Source organism: Vicugna pacos, chromosome 2 (genome assembly GCF_048564905.1).
Source record: "Vicugna pacos chromosome 2, VicPac4, whole genome shotgun sequence".
NCBI classification, from domain to species: domain Eukaryota; kingdom Metazoa; phylum Chordata; class Mammalia; order Artiodactyla; family Camelidae; genus Vicugna; species Vicugna pacos.
Window position 1 is genome coordinate 18,948,460 of NC_132988.1, and position 20,409 is coordinate 18,968,868.

The 20,409-nt window shown below is 41.2% G+C and overlaps 1 protein-coding gene and 1 long non-coding RNA gene across 2 annotated transcripts in view; one reads left to right on the plus strand and one right to left on the minus strand.

The window, feature by feature from the left end:
- Positions 1-11,217, minus strand: part of HHIP (hedgehog interacting protein) — an 85,848-nt gene extending 74,631 nt beyond the window's left edge. Inside the window, exons 1-2 of the mRNA XM_006209918.3 lie at positions 10,286-11,217; positions 4,386-4,578 (exon numbers count right to left, since the gene is read on the minus strand). Of these exons, the coding sequence (XP_006209980.1) occupies positions 4,386-4,578; positions 10,286-10,564 (472 nt within the window). The 5' untranslated portion in view covers positions 10,565-11,217. The remainder of the gene's footprint in view (positions 1-4,385; positions 4,579-10,285) is intronic.
- Positions 11,218-11,282: 65 nt separating this feature from the next.
- Positions 11,283-14,752, plus strand: LOC107034126 (uncharacterized). The gene is made up of 4 exons (XR_012078197.1): positions 11,283-11,515; positions 11,757-11,846; positions 13,430-13,626; positions 14,474-14,752. It is a non-coding gene; the product is annotated as an uncharacterized lncRNA (long non-coding RNA).
- Positions 14,753-20,409: the final 5,657 nt, after the last annotated feature.

A 20,409-nucleotide genomic window follows, 5' to 3' on the forward strand; every position in this document is an offset into this window, starting at 1 on the left:
TCGGAGGGGCAAGGCAGCTGGAAGGAGGTTATCTTTCTTAGAAAAAATTCAGGGATTAGAAATTGGGGAGAGGAAAGAAGGCTGCAACGGCATTTACTCATCTTCAGCAATTCGCTGTTGGCAAAAGATAACTTTTCTCCTCCATTCTTCAATGGCTAAGCATCAGATGAAAATTGCCCAGCAGTGTTAAATAATTTTGTTTGAGGTAAAAAGAAGAGAAGGAAAACTGAGTTGCTGAATTGAACTTTTCACAGTTTGGGGCTAGATGTTTTATGTATACATATATATAAATATACATATATTTACCATCAGGCAGGAAGCTCTCCATACCAATACAATGTGTGCAGGAAGACTGTCATACTATGGATATATTTATAACTGCATGTGTGAAGGAGAAATTTTGTTTTCATGTGATGTTTGCCTGCAGGGGTCACAGAAAAATTTCAAAGTGCAACCCAGAAGACATTTCAAGTCTGCTTTTCAAAAAAATAATCTGTTTTCCAGCATTACAGTCTGCAAACTAATACCATCTTACAGGGAAATGAATGAACAATGCCAGTGGCTGATTCTATTTTATAAGGAATTATTAGCTGGGGACAAACATGAGGAAATGGGAAATCATTTTCAAATGGAACATCTGAAGATGAATGAGCGCAGATTCATAAACTCTGTCGCTCCAGAGGTACTGTGCTCTCTTAGCAAATTAAACAAAACCACATCAGAATGTTAACAATGATTTACTGCAAGCTTTTTACAGTATCTAGACAAATGGCACAATCTAAGTGGGAAGGAAGGAGCCAACTCAGAAGAACTTTACATAAAAATATGGGCATTTTTCTGATAATCAGGATATTTGAATCTAAATGTCTAATACTTTTATTAGTACTTTATCTTAAATGATCGAATTTTATAGACAGTGATAAGTAAGATATATTTTTCTGTGAAGAGCTAAAAGAGATATGGTTTCAGGACACTGGGCTAACATTTATCGTCAAGAAAGATATAATTTACCAAATGGTACCCTTCTGTTTGGAAGGAAACACTGAAGGGCATTTTACTGAAGGTGACTGTTGAGCTCACCCTGAATCATCTTAATACGATCAAGTCTACTATGGATGGAAGTACACTGATGATTCCAGTGGCTGTAATTTTTTTTATAGCTCCTGATAATTTATCAAATATTTTGAAACTGTAATAACTCTTCTCCAAGATCATGAACCCAGTCCTGCTATACCACAAAGCACCCTATAAACTACTGACATGTAAACAAATATTCTCTCTGTGGAGTTTGCTAAGTTCTAGCTTTTCTCTGAGCACGTATGCTAGAGGAAAGTTATTTTTCCTCATTATATATGCTGTTCATGACGATAAGGCAAAAAAAAAATGAAAACTACACAAAATCCCATCATCTGTAAGGCCTGCACTCGAGAGCATTTTCTAGCAGAGGGGGTGGCCTGGGGGCTATTCCTGGGGGGTTTCACCCATTCGCTCTGGCTTGCTTTCTTGGGGACTAATGAGACACGTGGGTAAGATAGCGGACTGGGGTTGGGAGTGGCTGTGGACTCGAGAAACTCGGTGGAATCTAATCCTTGACCGTGGCCTCTTTAGCAACAGGATTAAACCAACCGAACTAATTGTGTACAGACATGTCGCACTACAGTAACCTACAGCTGAGAGAGGACAGACCAAGAGTGATAAAAATCATTATAACGAATGGAAAAAAAAAAAGCAAGGCCCAGCAATGTCCTTTCATATGCCATTTGCACAGAGCTTACTGGGCCATCCTGCAGTCAGCAGGAGAGCATCTCCGCTGTTCACTGCAATTCAGGCCCAAGATGAGACCCCCTGAGAAAGGAGCTCCTATGGATTTTTAGTGTAATTTTGGTACTTTTAGAAGTTTTAAGAATTTATCTCCCTAAGTAAATGCACCACTGGGAATATGATGATTAATAAAACTCTAGTGTATCTTCTCTGTAGTGATTTTTAACATCTTTTTTTTTTTTCCATTTTTGTGGAAGTAAGCAGACCATGAATCTTTCTGAATTGAAGCCCCTAGAAAGTAGCTACCTTTCAGGTATATGTGTATCCCAACGTGAGTGACACTTTCTTAAAGCCATGAGGGTGATGCAAACAAATAGATCATTTACGTACTTAATTCTTTATGTATTGGGCAATGGGGAAGAAATGAAAATGTTTCTGGAATTATCTTTCTTTCAACCCCTTTCAGCATTTGCCTTCTCTTAGCAAACTACAACCCTTTAGCTCCCTTCCTCTTCATGTTTTTGATTTGCAGAAAGATGAGGCTAATAATGAGAATAGTAAAAATGATATATATATATATATATGTATATATATATATATATATATATATGAATCACAAAGTAGCTGTTTTTCACAATTTTGAACTTTAGAGAAAAACCAACCATGTCACTAAATAGACGTAAGAAGGTGAAACTGTAGCAAATGTGCTTTTTGAGCAATTTCTGAAAAATGAGTGTTCTAGAATTCTAAAGAGACTTCTGAGCTGGGCCGAGGGGAAGATGATCGCCTCTTATCCATCATATTTTAGGAAACAGTAACCTACGGGCCAAGGACCGGTCTGGCTAACAAACTGATCCACGTCAGTAACACGAAGAGCGTGTTATTACAGCTCACATTGGGGACAAGTATTTAGAGCGATTATTAGCGAGTGATGGATGCCAAGGAAGCCCCTCTGCTCCGTGCTACAGCCGGCTGGCCTGGCCCTGGAAAGCACCCTCGCTGCTCCATCCACTGCTGGAGTGGAGATTTCATCTGGTTATCTTTCAAGGCAGCCTGGGTGGCCACCAAAAGCACTTGACATCTTGATGAACTTCAGCAGTTTTACATATATACAAACCCTGGAGAAAAATAAATTTGTCATTCGTCACCACATCTGTTGATCTGGGGAGCGAGGTGCTCGCGGTTCTGGCTCCTGAGCTGTTTGCTGTGCTTTTCAGTAGATATTGCCTTTTTTTGTTGTTGGTTTTGGAAGCTAAAATAACATCAAATAGAGGAAGACTCCCATAGGTGAGTACCCAGATCCAGCCTAGTGATATTTATCTCAAGTCGATAAAGGCAGATAAAGATGCTGAGTGTCAATATCACTTCGAATTTATAGTGGTAAAGGCATACCTTCCAGACTGGAAATTTGCAGCAGATCTTTCTGGGACCTAATCTGTTATCGCTTCTCGGCAGGCCATCTAGGCAACCGTGACCTATTCTACTTTGCTTTGGGGAATGTGATAAAGAGGAAGAAACAGCTGGTTTAAGGAAAGCCTTAGAAACAAGGCTGTAGTTTATAAAGACAATAATAATATTTTCACATTGAATGGGTTTAGATACATGTTATGGTACACCAAACGAAGCCAGCAACCCTAGTCAAAATGTTTTCTTAGGCTATTAAGAAAGCTCTATTAAAAAAAAAAAATACAGGAATCTACACTTTTCTGGGTCAGAGAAAAAAGTAAAATGTGCATAGCAGTTAAAAAAAATTCTTCAAGTGCATCCTACATTCTTAAAGCTTGCCTTTTACTTCAGTGCCATTGAGTTTTATAAACTGCTAGCTTCAGTAAATTTGTTTGTGTGTGACTCTGTCTAACTAAACAGAATCTGTTTTGTTAAATTCTTTTCTATCTCTGTGTTCATTCTTCCAATGAAAGAAACAACCACCGAGGTTTATAAACTTCTGATGGTAGAATTAATCAATGACCAAGAACTTATATGTTTATTAGGGTCCAAAATATGATAGTGACCAGGCATATTTGGGACACCATAGCCTAAGAACTTCATCTTGCCCATGACTTTCTCATTGTACAACTTTGTTTAAGGCATTCAGCTTCTCCTGAGGTTCAGTTTTCTTCATCTGTCAAATGGAAGATTCCACCTTGAGGAGCAAATCAATCATTATATGTGAAAATACTTTGTAAGATGTTATTTTTGGGGGGATTTTGAATTATATTTTATTTTAGGAAATAGCTTAAAAGTTAGTGGACAATCTGTACTTATGTCTCAGCTGGGAAGAAGGGGAGGCTGTCTTGATATTGACACTGATGGATAAAGAAGAAATCAGAAAGAAATTTGTACTGATAACCCAGCGTGTGTAAAGATTACCACCCATATTATTGGTTTAACAAGAAATGTAAGCCATTTCAGCAAAACAATGCACTGTTTGTGGGCTCAAATGATAATAATCCTTTTGGCAGCAGTAAAAAGTTGTAAGTTTGAAAAGGGTAATTTTGAGGCAAGAATAGGTATTTTGAATGGCGAGATAAATTTTACACTCTTGTAAGCCAGCATTTAGAAACAGGTATCTTGGAGGGATATTCTGCAGTAGTTAATTTAATTTATGCATTTTTTTTTTTTACCTGGAATATGGCCTCGGCAAGTATAAAAGAATTCTTTGCAATAGTCTTTGCAGAGCAGGGGAAGTGCCAGGTCTCTTTCCAAGGCTTCTCTGTCAGGTGAGTGGAACAGGCTCTGAGAATATGGAGAGCAAAGTGCACATCTGATTTCCTCCAGTAACTTCCCGCATTCTGTGTTGTTGGCAACAGAAAATATCTAAAAGCCAAAAAATCAGAAACAAGCTTCTTAGTTAGTTTTTTTGTTGTTGTTGTTGTTTTTTGGTCATCATGGAAGGAGAAAAGTGCAATTTAGCTAATGCAGTTGTCTGCAAAGAATCACCATGTCACAGTACAGAGTGCTTTGTAAGGACATACGCGCGGTCTCGTGGGTTGGGATGGGAGAGTAAAGGGTAGGGGTACAAACCTGCTTCCTACTCCTGTAAGTCAGTCTCTTTATCTGTCTTTCAGGTGTGAAAAATTATATGATAATTCTACTTAGACCCTTTAACCCTTTATCACTTTACTCTGCCTCAAAGCGTGTACCCACTGGTATTGAACTTTAAAACTCCAAATACCTTTATCCAACTGTATGCAAAGCAGAACTTTTTAAGACACGGTTTATCTGTGCCTTGGGTAAAAATCTATTTCACTCCTGAAATTCTTAAAGCCATTCTCAAAGATGTTACTTGAATTACAGTGTCCTAATTTTAATTAATTTTTAATCTACAGATTGCATAGGGAAGGTTTTCTACAGTGGGGGAACAATCTCCTTTTCATGTTCTACAAAAATAAGAACTGAAGCTGAGTCAAACAGGTTTAAGACCAACTTTTATTATTCATTATACTTAGCCAGGGAAAATTTTCTAACTAGCTCCTCAGTTATGTTATCTGCATGAATAAACACAAGCGTCTAATGAAAGTGCTTTTGTATTGCATTCAGTGAGTTTTAATGAAAAAAGGGCACATTTTTATCCTTGTTTATACAGTAGTATGTCTTTCATATCAATAAGATCAATTTGGGAGTTACTGATCCATTGAGATTACTCATTTATAGATAAATCAGGTCTCAATGTCTAGTACTAACTTCAAAAAACTGACTTCAGGACCTCCTCTAATAAACAGAGAAGACAATAATAGTACAATATTTGAGACATGAAATGTAGTGTTGTCTAAATCAAGCACTGAGTTTTCATATTAAAAAACACCATGATGAGATTAAATTTTATATGTTTTCCTCAATTTATATAACTATGTTTATACTTAATTATTTCTTTAGAACTACAAGCTGAAATGAACATTTTTAAACTCTAGATCATTGCTTAAAGCAGATATTTCATTCGCAAGTTGAGGTTTTAATTTGAGTAGACTGAGTAAATCATATGGCTTCCAGTTTTGAGGATAAAGATATTCTGCGGGGATCACAAAATTTGGATCTGAAAGAGTAAAACAACTAAAAAAATTCACTGAAGTCAAGGCACACTGAAATTTGGGCATACAGTACTTAAAAGTCCAATAGGAATTACCCTATTTTGGAAAAAAATATGTGTGTGTGTATGTGTGTGTATATATAAAATATATGATGAGTTGTAACTATGATATTCAGAAAAGTTATTATTAATCACAATTATGTCTGCATTTTGATGTTTATCAATTTATTTGAATAAAAATTGCATAAATGGTTAAAGTTTTCTAAAAGGAAACATACACCAGACACTTAGAATTTGCATTCCAAGAATGTTTTAAATATCTTTTATTGTCCACACTCTGGCAGACTTCACCAGATTCTATTTGATATGAATACCGTTCAACTGTGTTCTGTTTGTTTATCATGCGGCAGTCCACTGAGAACAAAACAACTCCAGGATTCTGAAGCCACCTCTTCCGCTGGCTGAAAAACTGGAATGTAATTACCTTTGGTTTTATGGAGAATATGCCTGCTTCCATCTTTTACAGCTGCGACAAAATAAATGATCCTCTCCCAGCTGCTATCCAGGAAGAGCTTGATTTTAGTGCCTAAAGAATTTTGTCTTCTACAATTTTGGGAATGTGCCCTGGCCACAAGATCTCTCATCAAAAGTTTCAGAAAGAGGATTCAATAAATTATCTGAAATCAAGTATAATATTTTTCTTTGTAAAGTTTCATGCTGTTCCCGCCCAGCAGGATGGTAACATTTTGCTCCGTGTGAGGTCTGCAGTGTAAATACCTATTTGAAGATAGAGCCATCATTCTGGCTTTGGTTTCAATGAACCAATAGTCTTACTGAAGTCAATTAAACTGACTGAGCCCAAGCTGCAACGCTGTGCTGTCTTAGACAGATGAGGACTGGTGTGTGGGGGGTTTTTCCCTCTTTTCTGCCTCTGTGTCTGTGTCTCTACAGGTCCTTAACGTTATGTCTGACAATGTCATCAATCTTAAAAAGAAATTTAAGCTAATTTCCTGTTTCGATTTTTAAAAGCCATGTATGAAACTGTCAAATTAGAGTGGCTTAAACTAAATATACTTTGGAAATCATGTAAAACTTCGAAACATTACTACAGCATGCGTAGCAATGATTGTGGATGTTGCTGACTAATTTATAACATCTGGCAGGTCATCCTTTAATCTTTAGCCACATGAAAGTAAGGTCCATAGAAGAAAGGTAAGATTAAACCCTGGAATACCCAGCGAAGCATGGCCTACAACTATAGTTTATCAGCAAATAGTAAAATGGGTGACAGAGACCTTCTGTATTTCTCTTTCTTTATCAAGTCACTAAACAAAGAGGATAAAAAGGCACCCACATGGGTTTGAAGAGGGGACAAAAGGAGAAAATACATGGCAGTATATTAAGATGACGCCTCAAGATCCCTTGGTACACAAAAAGTTATTTCTAAAAATCATATGCCTACAAGGTTGTTCAGCTGTTGGGTGGAACACATGCGTCCCTGGACTATAGGGCTGGATTATGTCATTAAAGAGTTCAGTTTCAATTTTAGGCTAATATGTAAATAGATCATTGTACTAAGGCAGCTGTTAAAGGGACCCCAGGATGAGTTATTTGTTTAGTTGGATGTGTTCAACAATAGCCTTTGTCCCGGAAAGAGCCAGAGCAAACAAATGATTGTAAAAGGGCACACTTGAAAACAATTACTTTTCACCCATTCCTTGACAGCTTTGGCTGTGAAACCACCCAAGGTAGAGAGAGCTTCTATGCCTCTGTGGCTCCAAGTTAAGTTTTAGAAATGGGGGTATTTCAGTGGGTTGCAGATTCAATTTGGCTAATGGGAATTAGATCCTTTTAGCATCTTGTATTTAGGGGCTGCAAAAGTCTTGCTGAGACAGTGCAACTTCCTAAATTTTTGGCAAGACTTATTTGTAACAGTAGTGAACCATCTCATTATTGTGCATAAAACTATTCAATTATACAAAGAAATTAAAATATAAAAGAATAATACCATGGCTAAAGAATTCAATTACATTCAAAGGTTCATTACATTAAAGAAAATGGGTTAGGATGGAAACTGGATTTAATTGCACGGCTAAGCATAATCAATATTCTTACCTAGTTTTCTACTATCTATTTGTTTATGAAGTTTCTTCCCTTAGGAAAAAGCTATTCCTGTAGTTTCTTGAAAACTTGCATAAATCTTTCTGGGGGCAAAATTTTTTTTTTCATAAACAAAAAAAGCCCTTTCAATAGCCATCATCTCTCCTGTACATTACTAAATAAGACCTTAACATATATTATAAACCAGGAAGGCTTAGGGGAAAAAAGGGAAGCACTGAAGTTTATTATAAAATAACATGTTCTAAAAACTATTAAAACTTGAGAACTAACATAGGTCAAGAATGCATATGCAGAACTATCTCAAATCTCTGATTTGAACAATTTGAGTATTGTTGGTTTATAAACCACATGTGATGGAACCAGTAGGGTCTAGTGTACCAAATTTAATTCACATTTTCCAAATGAGTAGGGGTTTGTTGGAGATTGGAAGCACGTAAAACGGAAAGGAATGTGGATAGCTAACGTGGCAGAATGCTTCCTAAAGAATGATTTCTTTAAAAAGCATTTTTTTATGTAACTTCTCTTAAGGATCAGAATTCCCCTCAGTCCTGGTGCCCCACCCCACCCTCCAGCTCCCCACTATCTTTAGTTAAGAAAAAGTTTTCATTCCTTATGTGCCTGAAGAGCTCAGTGTGGCAGGGGTCTGCGGATCATCGGAATATTCACAGTGCATATTGCACTCAGGGAGGCTTAATGGCAAATATTTCTAAACCTTTCTCTGAACTCCCTGGTTCTGTCCGGCTCCTGGCAAGAACCCTGGAGCTGATGTGAATGGAGCGATTTTGTACGTTAATTCAGTTACAACACAGGAGCTTCATGACAATGTTTTGAATAAAATGCTGGAATATCTGTTCCCTGAATCTCAGACTACTGCTGCATATGGTAAGAATAAAGAGAGAGTTACAGCTGAAAACCTGCAGCAAGACAGTTCTCACTCATCTGGGAATAGAAGGAGTTGGACAAATGCTCCCTCAAAAGGCATGAACATTTGGACAGAGCTGGGGACTGAAAGAGAATGATGTTCTCTAGTTTCACCCATTAGTGAACCAACTAACAAACACAATGGTGTTGTTGTTATTCTTTTGCCATAAGCAACAGGACTCTGTGTGTGGGCAGCAGTTTAGTGGGGAGGAGGATAAGTCGACCCCTTTTTGTCCTATTGATTTTTTCCTATTTGCATGACTTGAGCAAATTAAATGATGCAATATGGCTTTTTGTTACAAAACAAAGTGAGAGATACCACCCAGACACATATGTTGATTCGTAGGAGCTGTTTACATGAGAATAGAGTGAAATCTACCGTGAACTGAGCATAAAAATTAGATTCAGCCTGGGTATTTTTTTTTAATGCCTGGGTCAGGAAGACTGAAGCACAAGTTTTCCAAAAGTCTCTCAGACCTTGACAACTGCAGGGTTGTAACAGAGGAATTCTTAATTAAACCTAAAATGGGGAAAGGGAGGGGGAGCAAAGACACCTGATTGTTTATTTCACCCGCAGGGATTATTAATGACGTGATTCCTTGGAGTACAGTAGAGAGCACACATTACTGCATCCCAGGCCAAGAAAGATGTTGCAAACTCAAATATAAGCACGTCTTTACATTCGACCAACACTGTTTTCATATTTGCTTAAACTTATTAACACCGGGGAAAATGTAAATGCCATTACCCCTAAAACAAGTTTTTTTGGAGAAGATTTTCCTAGACAACTACCACTGAAAGACAGAATGTATAATGTTACAAAACATGACAAACAGACGGAGAATCGCCCCGGTTTTATGTGATAAATACGCCCCCAGCAAAATCTTTCGCCCACTTTTGGGTTCTTAACTGGAGTACCACGAGTTCCTTGTCTCTGTTTAACTATTGTAATGCAAGACACCCCCCTCTGACGGGGCTGGGGATCATAAACCAACCATGCTTCAACATCCTTTAAGATTCACTCCTCTCCCTAACCGAGCACGTGGAGAAAACTGCACAAATCTTTTTACCCTAGAAAAATAAACCGGAAACCACAGCCACCTTAATTAGCAGTTTCACCGCAGCCAATGCCCGATTTGATCCAAAACACACTGTTAATCGCGATTCTTTTAAAATATTTACCCAGCCCAGAATGCAGGTACCACAGAAGCTTCTCTTTTCTGAGACAGGCAGTTTTGCACAGCATCCCAACCGCGGACTCTTGGGGGCGGGAGAGGTATCTGCGCACCCCAGAGGAACACACAAACGCATCACGCCAACGCTTTACAAAAGTTATCAAAAAGAACTGCCAAAACAAGTGTCGCCCCTCTTCCAACCACCAGTATTGCCGGAGCCACTGGGAACTCCACCCGCCAGTATGCCAGTCTCGCAGCTGTGAGGCGGGTGCGTGCCTACCTTGTTATCCAGGCGCCCCAGCCCCGGGCTGTCACTCCGCAGGCAGCAGGACAGCCGAGGGTAGAAGCCACCGCACAGCATCTCTCCCCCACTCAGCAGCTCCAGCTGGGACATCATCCGCCTATCTCTCCTCTTCAGGCGCTTCGGGGGGGTCCCATTCAGGCACCTTCTCCTCCTCGCTCCGCTCCCTTCGCTTCTTTCCCCAAACTTAGCATCCCCCTCAAAGAAGCCCAGAGCCACGGCCAGCAGCAGCAGCTTAAAGGAGAGCATCTTCAGCATCGTCTGCCCCGCGCGGCAGGGGCTGGGCGCGGGAGGACGGAGGGGAACGCCACTGCCCAGCAGGGGCACTAGGGCGCAGCTCCAGGAGGAGGCTGCGGGGCGGCAGGACACTCGAGAGGCAGAGAGAGGTGGCGGGTGCGAAAAGATGCAGAGCGATGCAACCTTGCGAAAAATAAGACGAAGCGACGGGCCCGATGCCTTAGGGGAGCCCGAGGAGCGAGATAAAGTTGTGCAGTTGACACCGTTTGCAGTGGTGCCAGTGTCAGTTGGGTGGGGGGCTTTCTGCTGCGGCTGGGAAGTGGGAGGAGGAGGAGAAGTTGGAAGAGGAGGAGGAAGAAGAGGAGGAGAAGACGGCCACAGAGGTTCACTTGTCCGTGTAACGGGAGTTGTTTAGGTGAGACAGTAGCAGGAACAGAAACGGCGGCGGCGGCGGGGCAGGCGGAGGCAGGGCCAGCGCTGGGCTCTAGATGATGCTGAGGTCTCCTCTGCCGGCGGCTGCAGCTTCTCACACAGCCTCTCATGTTTCGTTCCCTCTTTTCTTCTTCTTTTTAACTAGCGCGCGGGGAGGTGCTGCCACCGCGCGCCCCTTGACGTCACCGCTTCTCGCGCGCCCCCGCCCGGCGTGGGGGAGGGGAGGGGCGGCCCCGGCGCGAGCGCGTCCCCCGGCCCCGGCGGCCTCCGGGGTGCGGCGGGGAGGGGCCGTGGGCCGCGGCGGCGGGCGGAGGGGGAGGGTCCGGCGGAGCCCTCGGAGCCAGCCTCGAGGGCGCGGAACTCGGCGCGCCCGCCTCGCCGCGCCGCGCCGCCCGGGTGGGGGCGTCATGGCCCTGGTCGCCCGTCGGTCCGCCTGGGAGTGGGGCGCGGCCCGGAGGCTCCCGCCGGCTCCTCTCTGCTCCAGTGGCCCCTCCGCGCGACCCCGGGCGTTAGGCGGCCGAGCTGAGGCTCCGAGAGCAAGTGAGTAAGAGAGGACTGCGGGAGGTGAGAAGGGAGGGGACCCTTCCAGGGCCTCCCCTACCCCGGCTTCGGCCCGCCCCTCGCCCGGGAGGGAGGATGAACCCAGTGGGCTGGAGTTGGCGGGAGGGAGCTTTCCGGCCGCTTTTCCTCCCGTGGCCCACACGGACCCCCTTGTCCCCTGGTGATTGCCAATGTGAAGCTCTAGCCGGTAAAAATCTTCCTGGGGGGTCTGTTTTTTGAGGCGGAGCGGGACAGCCCAGAAGCTGCAAGCCGCTGAGTATGCTGAGATGATTGGAAGACTGCGGAGAAGACGTACCCATCCGTGCCTCAGGTCTGCGCGCGCCTGAAGCGGCACGTGTGCGTGGGGCGGGGTGTCCGGGCCGAGTCAGTCCCCGGGAGGGACTGCCCCCGCCCAGGTCCTGGGCCAGGTGGCCCCGAACGCCCCTTTCGAGGGCCCTACCTGTGCCCTGGAACTCAGCCGGTCCGGCTGGCGCCTCCCCCGGAACTCAGGGAAGCAGGTTCCCCTGCCCCAGGTGGAGTAGCAGGGAGGGAGCTGGCCTGGGAATATGGTTCGTTTTAAATGGAAACAAACAAACAAAAAAATCCTGAGGAGACTTAAGAGGCGTCAACTCTGGAGGAAGGATTAGTAGTAGGTTTGCGGGCGTCAAGAAGCGGGAGGTGCTTCGCATCCCGTGTATCTAAATAAATTAACTCGCCCCCCCCCCGCCCGCTAGACCAAGTCTGCGTAAAGAGTTTCTAAAGAAATTAGTGCGTTATCAAGTGTGGTGGCTTGACGTTGACTGGATCCCCTCAAGTTGGTATCAGGAGGAGTCTCCACGGAGTTGCATCACCAAATGTGCTTTCTGCCCACTTGAATATTTAACAGGGGAGCTGACTTTCTGGTAGATGGGTTTTGAGGACAAGATAAGGCAGTTTTCTCATTTTGGCAGCGGAAGAACGTTCACCATATTTGGATTTGCTCCACTTCTCTGGACACAGATTTCTCCAAGCTAATGTGAAAGCTGGTGACGGTGGAGGTGGATAGCTGATTAAACTAATTATTTTTAAAGTAGTCGACTGGCTTTCACTTCCTGGGCCCGGATTTACTAGTGGAGCTAGGTTTTTTTCCCAAAAGAGGTGACAGATTGGAATAACTGAAAAGAATCTGCTGGGATGTTTCGTCCAGTCCTGAGCTCAGTGTAGGGTCCCGATGACGTACTTAACGTTTCTTCCAGGGCCTCTTGTATACACAAGACTTCTGTATGCTTGTGATTGCAAATGCCACTTCTGATCCCACAGACTGCTTTATCTGACATTCTTCCTGCTTTGAAGACTTTTAATGTAAAATAAATCATAGAGCTATAAAGACTTTAAGACTTTAAACTCTCCTTTAATAAACAAATCTGGAAGGGAATCCCATCAAGATTAAATCACTTGCACAATCTCATCTAATTAGGTGGTTTAAAAACCAGAGACCCAATCTAGCTTTCCACTGTCCAAGGCTATATTCCTAAATACCAGTTTTAGGTTGTTTTTCCAAAATAAAAATCCTTTAAAAATTATATTTCAATGGTTTATGCTCCCTCTCCAAGTGATGAGTTCATCTTTGTAGTTTTGGAACAGGAACAGGCCTTCCTCATGGTTTGTACTTAAAGACTAAGAACACTTAAAAGTAAGTTAATTTTGGTTTTAAAAAAATATGCAGATGTTATGACCTGTGAGCCTAAGTAGATGTAGAGAGTTTATAAAAGATTACTGAAATGATACAAACTTGTTCTTTCTGCGTTAGTTGTGATAGTCAACTGGGTCACTGATGAATTGGCTGCATTTAGTTTCAGTGCCACTGATGTAATTTCCAGATAGTCACTAAGCAGTGTTATACTAGTGAACTAACTTCTGATTCGTTTTTTGCAGAGCGAATTGCAAAGCTCATCTACAGCCAGATTGACAGCATAGTTTTTTAGGAATCATGAATCAACTTTGGGCTACTTCCTAAAATTAAGCCATGAAAGCCCTCTTGGAGTTTACACAGCCATCTGCAGCACTTGAATGTGAAAAATGATCTTCTTCCATCAGAGAGATCGCCCTCTTCAGCTAAATCATCAGAAGTGGTGAGAAGAAGAGACCCTACCTGACCAAACTCATGCAGACAAATTAAACCCAGCTTTATTTTTTTAAGCAAGGGATGGAGTTGTATGGGAGTGGCCAGATCACTGCACTGATTGGTCCCCCTAGCACTCCACCTCCATGCAGGTTGTACCCATGCAAGGCACTGGCTGAGGCAGCAAATGGGAGCTGAAATCCTGCTCATGATCCACTCACCAAACCCAGTTGATTGGTGCATGGCCGTGTCTGCCCAGACGATGTGGCTTCTTTTTCTAATTTGCACCAATGCACCCTGGTTGGGCTAGTGACAAGTCTGACCATCCCACTCCCATATCACAGTCCTACCTGGATTATGTTCTCTACCTCCGATGGATTCAAGATTTTTATGAACAAATGAGGTTTCTTGCAAAAGATGAAATAACTGACCCAAATTGAAATTGATTTCATAGGTAAAGTTCAGAATATGATCATAGATAGGAATTATGTATATGTGTGTTTACATATGTATGTATACACAGTTATGTCTATGTATCAGAAGTTAGCATGACTTAAATTTGGTAAGTTTTATTTTAAACTACTTTGGGTATGGGAATCAGTTTTATATATGGATTTCTGGACTTCACAGGAGTATGTACTATTTAATTCCATTTCAACAAATACATATTAAGTGCCAGGCACTGTGCTAATGTATACAGTAATGAAAAATAATACAAACACCCAGCCTGTAGGTAGTTACTAATCTAGTAAGGAAGACAAATGATAAGGTCACAGATAAACTTGTGATTATAAATTACAGTAAAGGCTATGAAAAGAAATCCTAAGATGGAAAATAACAAGGCACATTTATTTCAGATTAGGTGACTGGAAACAGCCTCCCTGTGAAAATGACATGTCAGCTGGGACCTGAGGGTGAGTTCGAAGGAGTTTATGAAATGCTGCCTCTCTGCCATTTAAAGTTCAGAAAAAGAAAGGAAATAATGCCATCTGCAGCAACATGGATGGATCTAGAGATTATCATACTAAGCAAAGTAAGTCAGGTAGAGAAAGACAAATACATGGTATCACTTATGGAATCTAAAAACATGGTACAAATGAACTTATTTACAAAACAGAAATAGACTCAGACATAGAAAGCAAACTTACAGTTACCAAATGGGAAGGGGGTTGGGGGAGGGATAAATTAGGAATTTGGGATTAACAGATACACACTACTATATATGAAGTACATAAACAACAAGGTCCCACTATATAACACAGGGAACTATAGTTATTATCTTGTAATAACCTATAATGGAAACGAATCTGGAAAAGAATGTATCGATGTATAACTGAACCACTTTGCTGTATACCTGAAACATTATAAATCAACCATCTTTCAATTAAAAAAGATAAAGTCCAGAAGCATTTGAGTTCAAAGTAGAATACGATACATTTAAGGGAAAGCACAGAATAAAGTAGGTAACTAAGAAAGGAGAGGCTCTGGCCAAATTCATAGTGTAGTTTATAGACTGGGTAACTAATGAAGTTATGTTCATGTACGTGTCATTTTCTTTTGCGAGTACTTTGTCTTTGATGATCTTTGCTTCTTTCTTTAAATCCTGCTTTTCACTCAGCTTTTAGGAATTTTAGTTCGAATGGCCCTTCAGCCATGGCTTCTCATCTAACCGGCACATATTTTCTTGGTTTGTTTTCATTTTTGCATTGATCATAACTGTCTGAGGTTTTTTCCATACGTGGGAATTCTATGTGATTGGAAGCTCTGTGCAGGCAGGAATTACATTTCCTTCCTCCTGGTCACCCCAGCACAGTCCCGATCAGCCTCATCATACGGTGCCAGCCTCTCGATGAATGCGGCTGACTGTCTAACCTCATTTCACTTAATGCTTTTTAAAGGTTTACATGGAGGGAATACTTGCATTATAAAAAATTTTAATTGTTAAACAGAAGGGAAAACACAACTTAAAGTGCACCTTCACCAAGGAATTTCAGGAGACCTTGTTACTAAAGAGGATGATTACCCCCAGGAAGGGCAGCCAAGAAAGCCAGAGACTAAATACACAGCCTTTAAAAACTAAACACTGGTTATCGTTCAAGTACGCTGATGACAGTGGTAGGGTTGCTGGTAGGGGTTTTTTCTAGAGTTATTCAGTCTTTCGTTTAAAAGTTGATACCTGCTGTGTGCCAGATCCCGCTCTGGGTACTGGGGACACAGCAGTGAATGAAACTTCTTTCACGGAGCATGAAACTTCTTTCCACTGGGGCAGACAGACAACAAGTAGCCACAGAATGTGCCAGAGGGTGAGTGCTACAGAGAGAAGGGGCGCGGGGAACGAGTGCGGTGCTGGAGAGAAATAGTCATTTTATATCCCTTCATATCTGCAAGTTCCACGTCTGGGGATTCAACCAGCTGCCAACGAAAATTTTTTTTTAATTCCATTCAGTTACAAAAAGCAAAACTGAAATTTGCCATGTGCTGGCAACTATTTACATAGCATTTACATTGTATTCACAACTATTTATATAGCACTTACATTCTATTGAGTATTTTAAATAATCTAGGGATGATTTGAAGTGTCCTGGAGGATGTGCATGGGTTATATGCAAATACTATGCCATTTTGTATAAGGGACTTGAGCACCTGTGGATTGTGGCGTCCGGGGGTCCTGGAATCAATTCCTTGTGGATCCCAGGGGTGATTGTACATTGTCAGGAAACTGTCTCCAGAGACTGGGGCGTAGATATGTGGGCAGAGAGTTGAAGCAGTGAGCTACATGCCCGCGTATGTCTGTAAGCACAGGGAACAGCAAGTCAAAGGCCATAAAGCAAGCATGCTTGGTATGTTTCAGGATTAGCAAAGAGACCAGTGCAGCTGGAGTAGAGTGGGTGACAGAGGAAATGACAAGAAGTGAGGGCAGAGAAGTAGCCAGGGGCCTGGATTGCATAGGATTTAAAAACTATGTTATGGACCTTGGTTTTTTCCTCTGAATGAAATGGTTAAGACTCAGGGGTCTTGTCAAAAATAAAGAAGTGCTATTTATTACTGTATTATTAAACATAACAGCTATTTCCTGTTCCCACAGAGCAAATTAAACGTAAGGACTTAGTTAAATGGGTGTTGAGAAACTGAAAACAGTTCGAAAAGATCATTGAAGTAAAAGTGACTGCAGTAGGCAGCTCCCATCCCTGGGGATCGAGGAACACGGGAAGTTGGGGTTACCAAAGCCTAGAAGCTGACTCAGGAGCCCTCGGGATTGTTGCCCAGCTGTTGCAGATGCCCCCGTGATGGTGACATGGAGTTGACTGTGGGTGTGCTGGGAGAAAACTGGACACGAACTGACTGCCACTGACAGGATGGGTTAATTTCCTAGGGCTGCCATGGCAAAGTACCAGGAACTAGGTGACTGAAAGCAACCAAAGAGCATTCTCTCATAGATCTGGCGGCTGGAAGTTGGAAATCCAAGAGTGGGCAGTGTTGGTTCCTTAGGGAGAATCCGTTCTGGGCTCTCAGTCCTGGGAGCCTCAGGCGTTCCTTTCCTTGGTTTGTAGCTGGTGTCCTCCCTGTCGCTTCACATCATCTTCCCTCCATGCATGTCTGTCTCTGTGTCTGTATTTCCCCTTTTTATGAGGACACCAGTCATGTTGGATTAATGTCTATGTCATCTTAGCTCACTCGTTTGCCAGCACCTAATTCTCAGTTAAGGCCACATTCACAGGTACTGGGGGTTAGGACTTCAACATCTTTTGAGAGGGACAGAGTTTAATCCATAATACGAGATAAGGGGGCACTGCTGGGGTGATGCAGACAGGAACGGTGAGGAAGGAGGAAGGAGTAGGACCTTTTTCATCACTTTGCCTTCCAGCCTCCCTCTTCTGCGCTGTCTTAGGTCGGATGGCCAGTAAGCAGAGCTCAAGACAGGGATCCCTGGGCAGGTGCTTTACTGAAGGAAAAGGAGAGTGCTGGAAGCAGGATAGGGCAGGAGAGCAAAGCTGAGTAAGGATGAGGCTAAGGATGTAAGCTGGAGACTGGCTTCAGTCTGATCTCCCAAGGGATCTCTTGAGCACGAAGTGCACCACCGAGTTGGTCCCATCCTGGCGCAGAGGGAGGTGGAGGGGACTGATTTTTTTTCACCTACGTATCAGTGGGTTACTGTTTGCAGGTTGCCCTCAGGGAGACAGGTCCTGTTCTGCCAAGAACAGTGCTCTGGAGAAGAGGCAGCTGTGAACTCTGATAGCCTGTATTTTTCAAGGAATTTGTCCATTTCACCTGTTGACGTAAAGTTGTTCATAATATTGATGTGTTAATCCTTTTATTCTATAGACTCTATAGAAATGTCACCTTGCTCATTCCTAATATTGACAGTTTGTGTCTTCTGTCTTATTTTATGATCAGTGTGGCTGGAGGTTTATCAATTTTTTGGGTTTCATCAAAGAACCAGTTCTTGGTTTCATTAATTTTTTTTCTATTTTTCTGTTTTTTGGGTTTTTTTTTTTTTTTAGTTTATTTCCCCTCTGATTTTTATTGTTAACTCTCTTCTGTTTACTTCGGGTTTAATTTGCTCTGATTTAGTTACTTTCTTAAGATGGAACCTGAGGTCATTAATTTGGGACCTCTCTGTTTTTCTAACGTAGGCATTTAGCAATATGCATTTTCCTCGTGGTACGGCGTTTAGCCACATCCCACAAAATTTGCAGTGTTGTGCTCTCAGCTTCATTCAGTTCAAAATGCTGTTTCCCCTTTGAGTTCTTCTTGACCAGTAGTGTCTCAGGACTTGGGGATTTTGTTGTTGTTGAAGCCTTTCTGTTGTCGATTCTAATTCAATTCCATTGTAGTCAGAGAGCTTAATCTGTACGAATTGATTCTTTTAAAAATTTGGGGAACTTTTATGGATAGGAAAATGGTCTATATTGGTAAACATTCTGTCCACAATGGTGAAGATTGTACACTTTGCTGCTGTTGGGTGAGACGTTCTGTTAATGTCAAGTAGGTTGATTTGTTAGATAGTGTTGTTTGGTCTTCTCTCTTTATCTATTTTCTGCCACTTGTTCTATCAGCTATTGAGAGAGGAATAAATATTGACAGCTCTGAATGTATTATGGATTTTCCTGTTTCTTGTAGTGCTGTCAGTCTTTTAAAATATGTTTTGAAGCTCTGATAATTGAGTGCATAAGCATTTAGGACTGTTATGTCGTCCTCATGAATTACCTCCTTTTGTCATTCTGAAATGTCTTTCTTTATCCTTGATAATCTTTGCTCCAAAATCTACTTGTTATTAATATAACCACTCTTTCTTTCACTTGATTAGTGTAAACAGATTTCCTCTCATCCTTTTACTTTTGATTTATTTCCGTCTTCATATTTAAAGTGCACTTATTGTAGACAGCATATAATTGTATTTTGTTTATTTCTGTCAATGTGACCTATGACTTTTAATTGAGCTGTTTAGCCCCTTTACATTTGATGTAATTACCAATCCAGCTGGGTTTAAAATCCAACTCTGTACTATTTGCTTTTTATGTGTCCCATCTATTTTTTTTGGTTATCTTTTAATTCTTTAGCTCTTCTTTTGGATTATTTTAATTTATTCCAATTTCTCTGTTATTGGCTTATTAGCTATAATTTTTTATTAATGCTTACTTTAGAGTTTGAATTATTTTTAACTTATAGTGTGCCTTCAGTTAATATAGCACTTCATATATAGTATAAAAACCTTAACAGTATACTTTTATTTTCCCCTCCCAGCCTTTGTACATATGCTCCCCATATGTTAAAACCTCAGTATGTATTGTTACTTTTTTCTTTAGACAGGTACTTATTTTTTAGATTTTAAATAAGAATAAACATCTCTTATATCTACCACATAATTAACATTTTGGTGCTCCCCATTCCTTAGTGTAGATCTAGATTTTTATTGGTATGATTTTCCTCTGAAGCACATGTGTTAACAGTTCTTGGTAGCCTTGTAGTAATAGTGTGAGTGTGACTGAGTCAGACAGAGTCTTTATTTTACCTTTGTTTTTGAAAGACAGTTTTGCTGGGTATAGAATTTTAGGTTTACAGGGTTGTTGTTACCGTTTCTTCCCCCAATACTTTACAGATGTTGCTCTGCTATCAACTCTATTTTTCCAAGGAGAACTTGCTCTCACTTTTATTTTGTTCTTTGTATGTATGCACATTTTTCTCTGGTTGCTTGTTACATTTTCCCTTTATCAGTGGGTGTAAGCTTTTTAATTCTGTTACGCCTTTCTATAGTTTTATGTTTCCTGTGCTTGGGGTGTGTTGAGATTTCTGGATGTGTGGGTTTATAGATTTCGTCAAATGTGGAAAATTTGGAGCCCTGATGTCTTTAATATATCCTCTCTCCCTCTCCTTTGGGGAGTCTAATTATATACATCTGTTAGGCAACTTGAAAATGTCCCACAACTTTAAATTTTTATTCTGTCTGTATTTCATTTTCATTTCTATATTGTCACGTTCACTAATCTTTAATTCTGCAATGTCTAATCTGCTATCATTTTAGCTCAGGTATTTTCTGTTTCAAGTATTGCATTTTTCATCTTGAAAAGTTTGATTCTTTTAAAAATCAGGTCTGTACTTTACCTGCTCAGTCTTTTCTCTACATACTTGAACATATGAAATTTCATTACAATAACTGTCTCAATGTTCTTGTCCAGCATTTCTGTCATCTGTGCTAATTCTGGGACTGTGTTTATTCACGGTTTTTTCTCCTTATCATGGCTTATATCATCCTACTTCTTTGTCAGCTTGATAATTTTTTGTTAAATTCCAA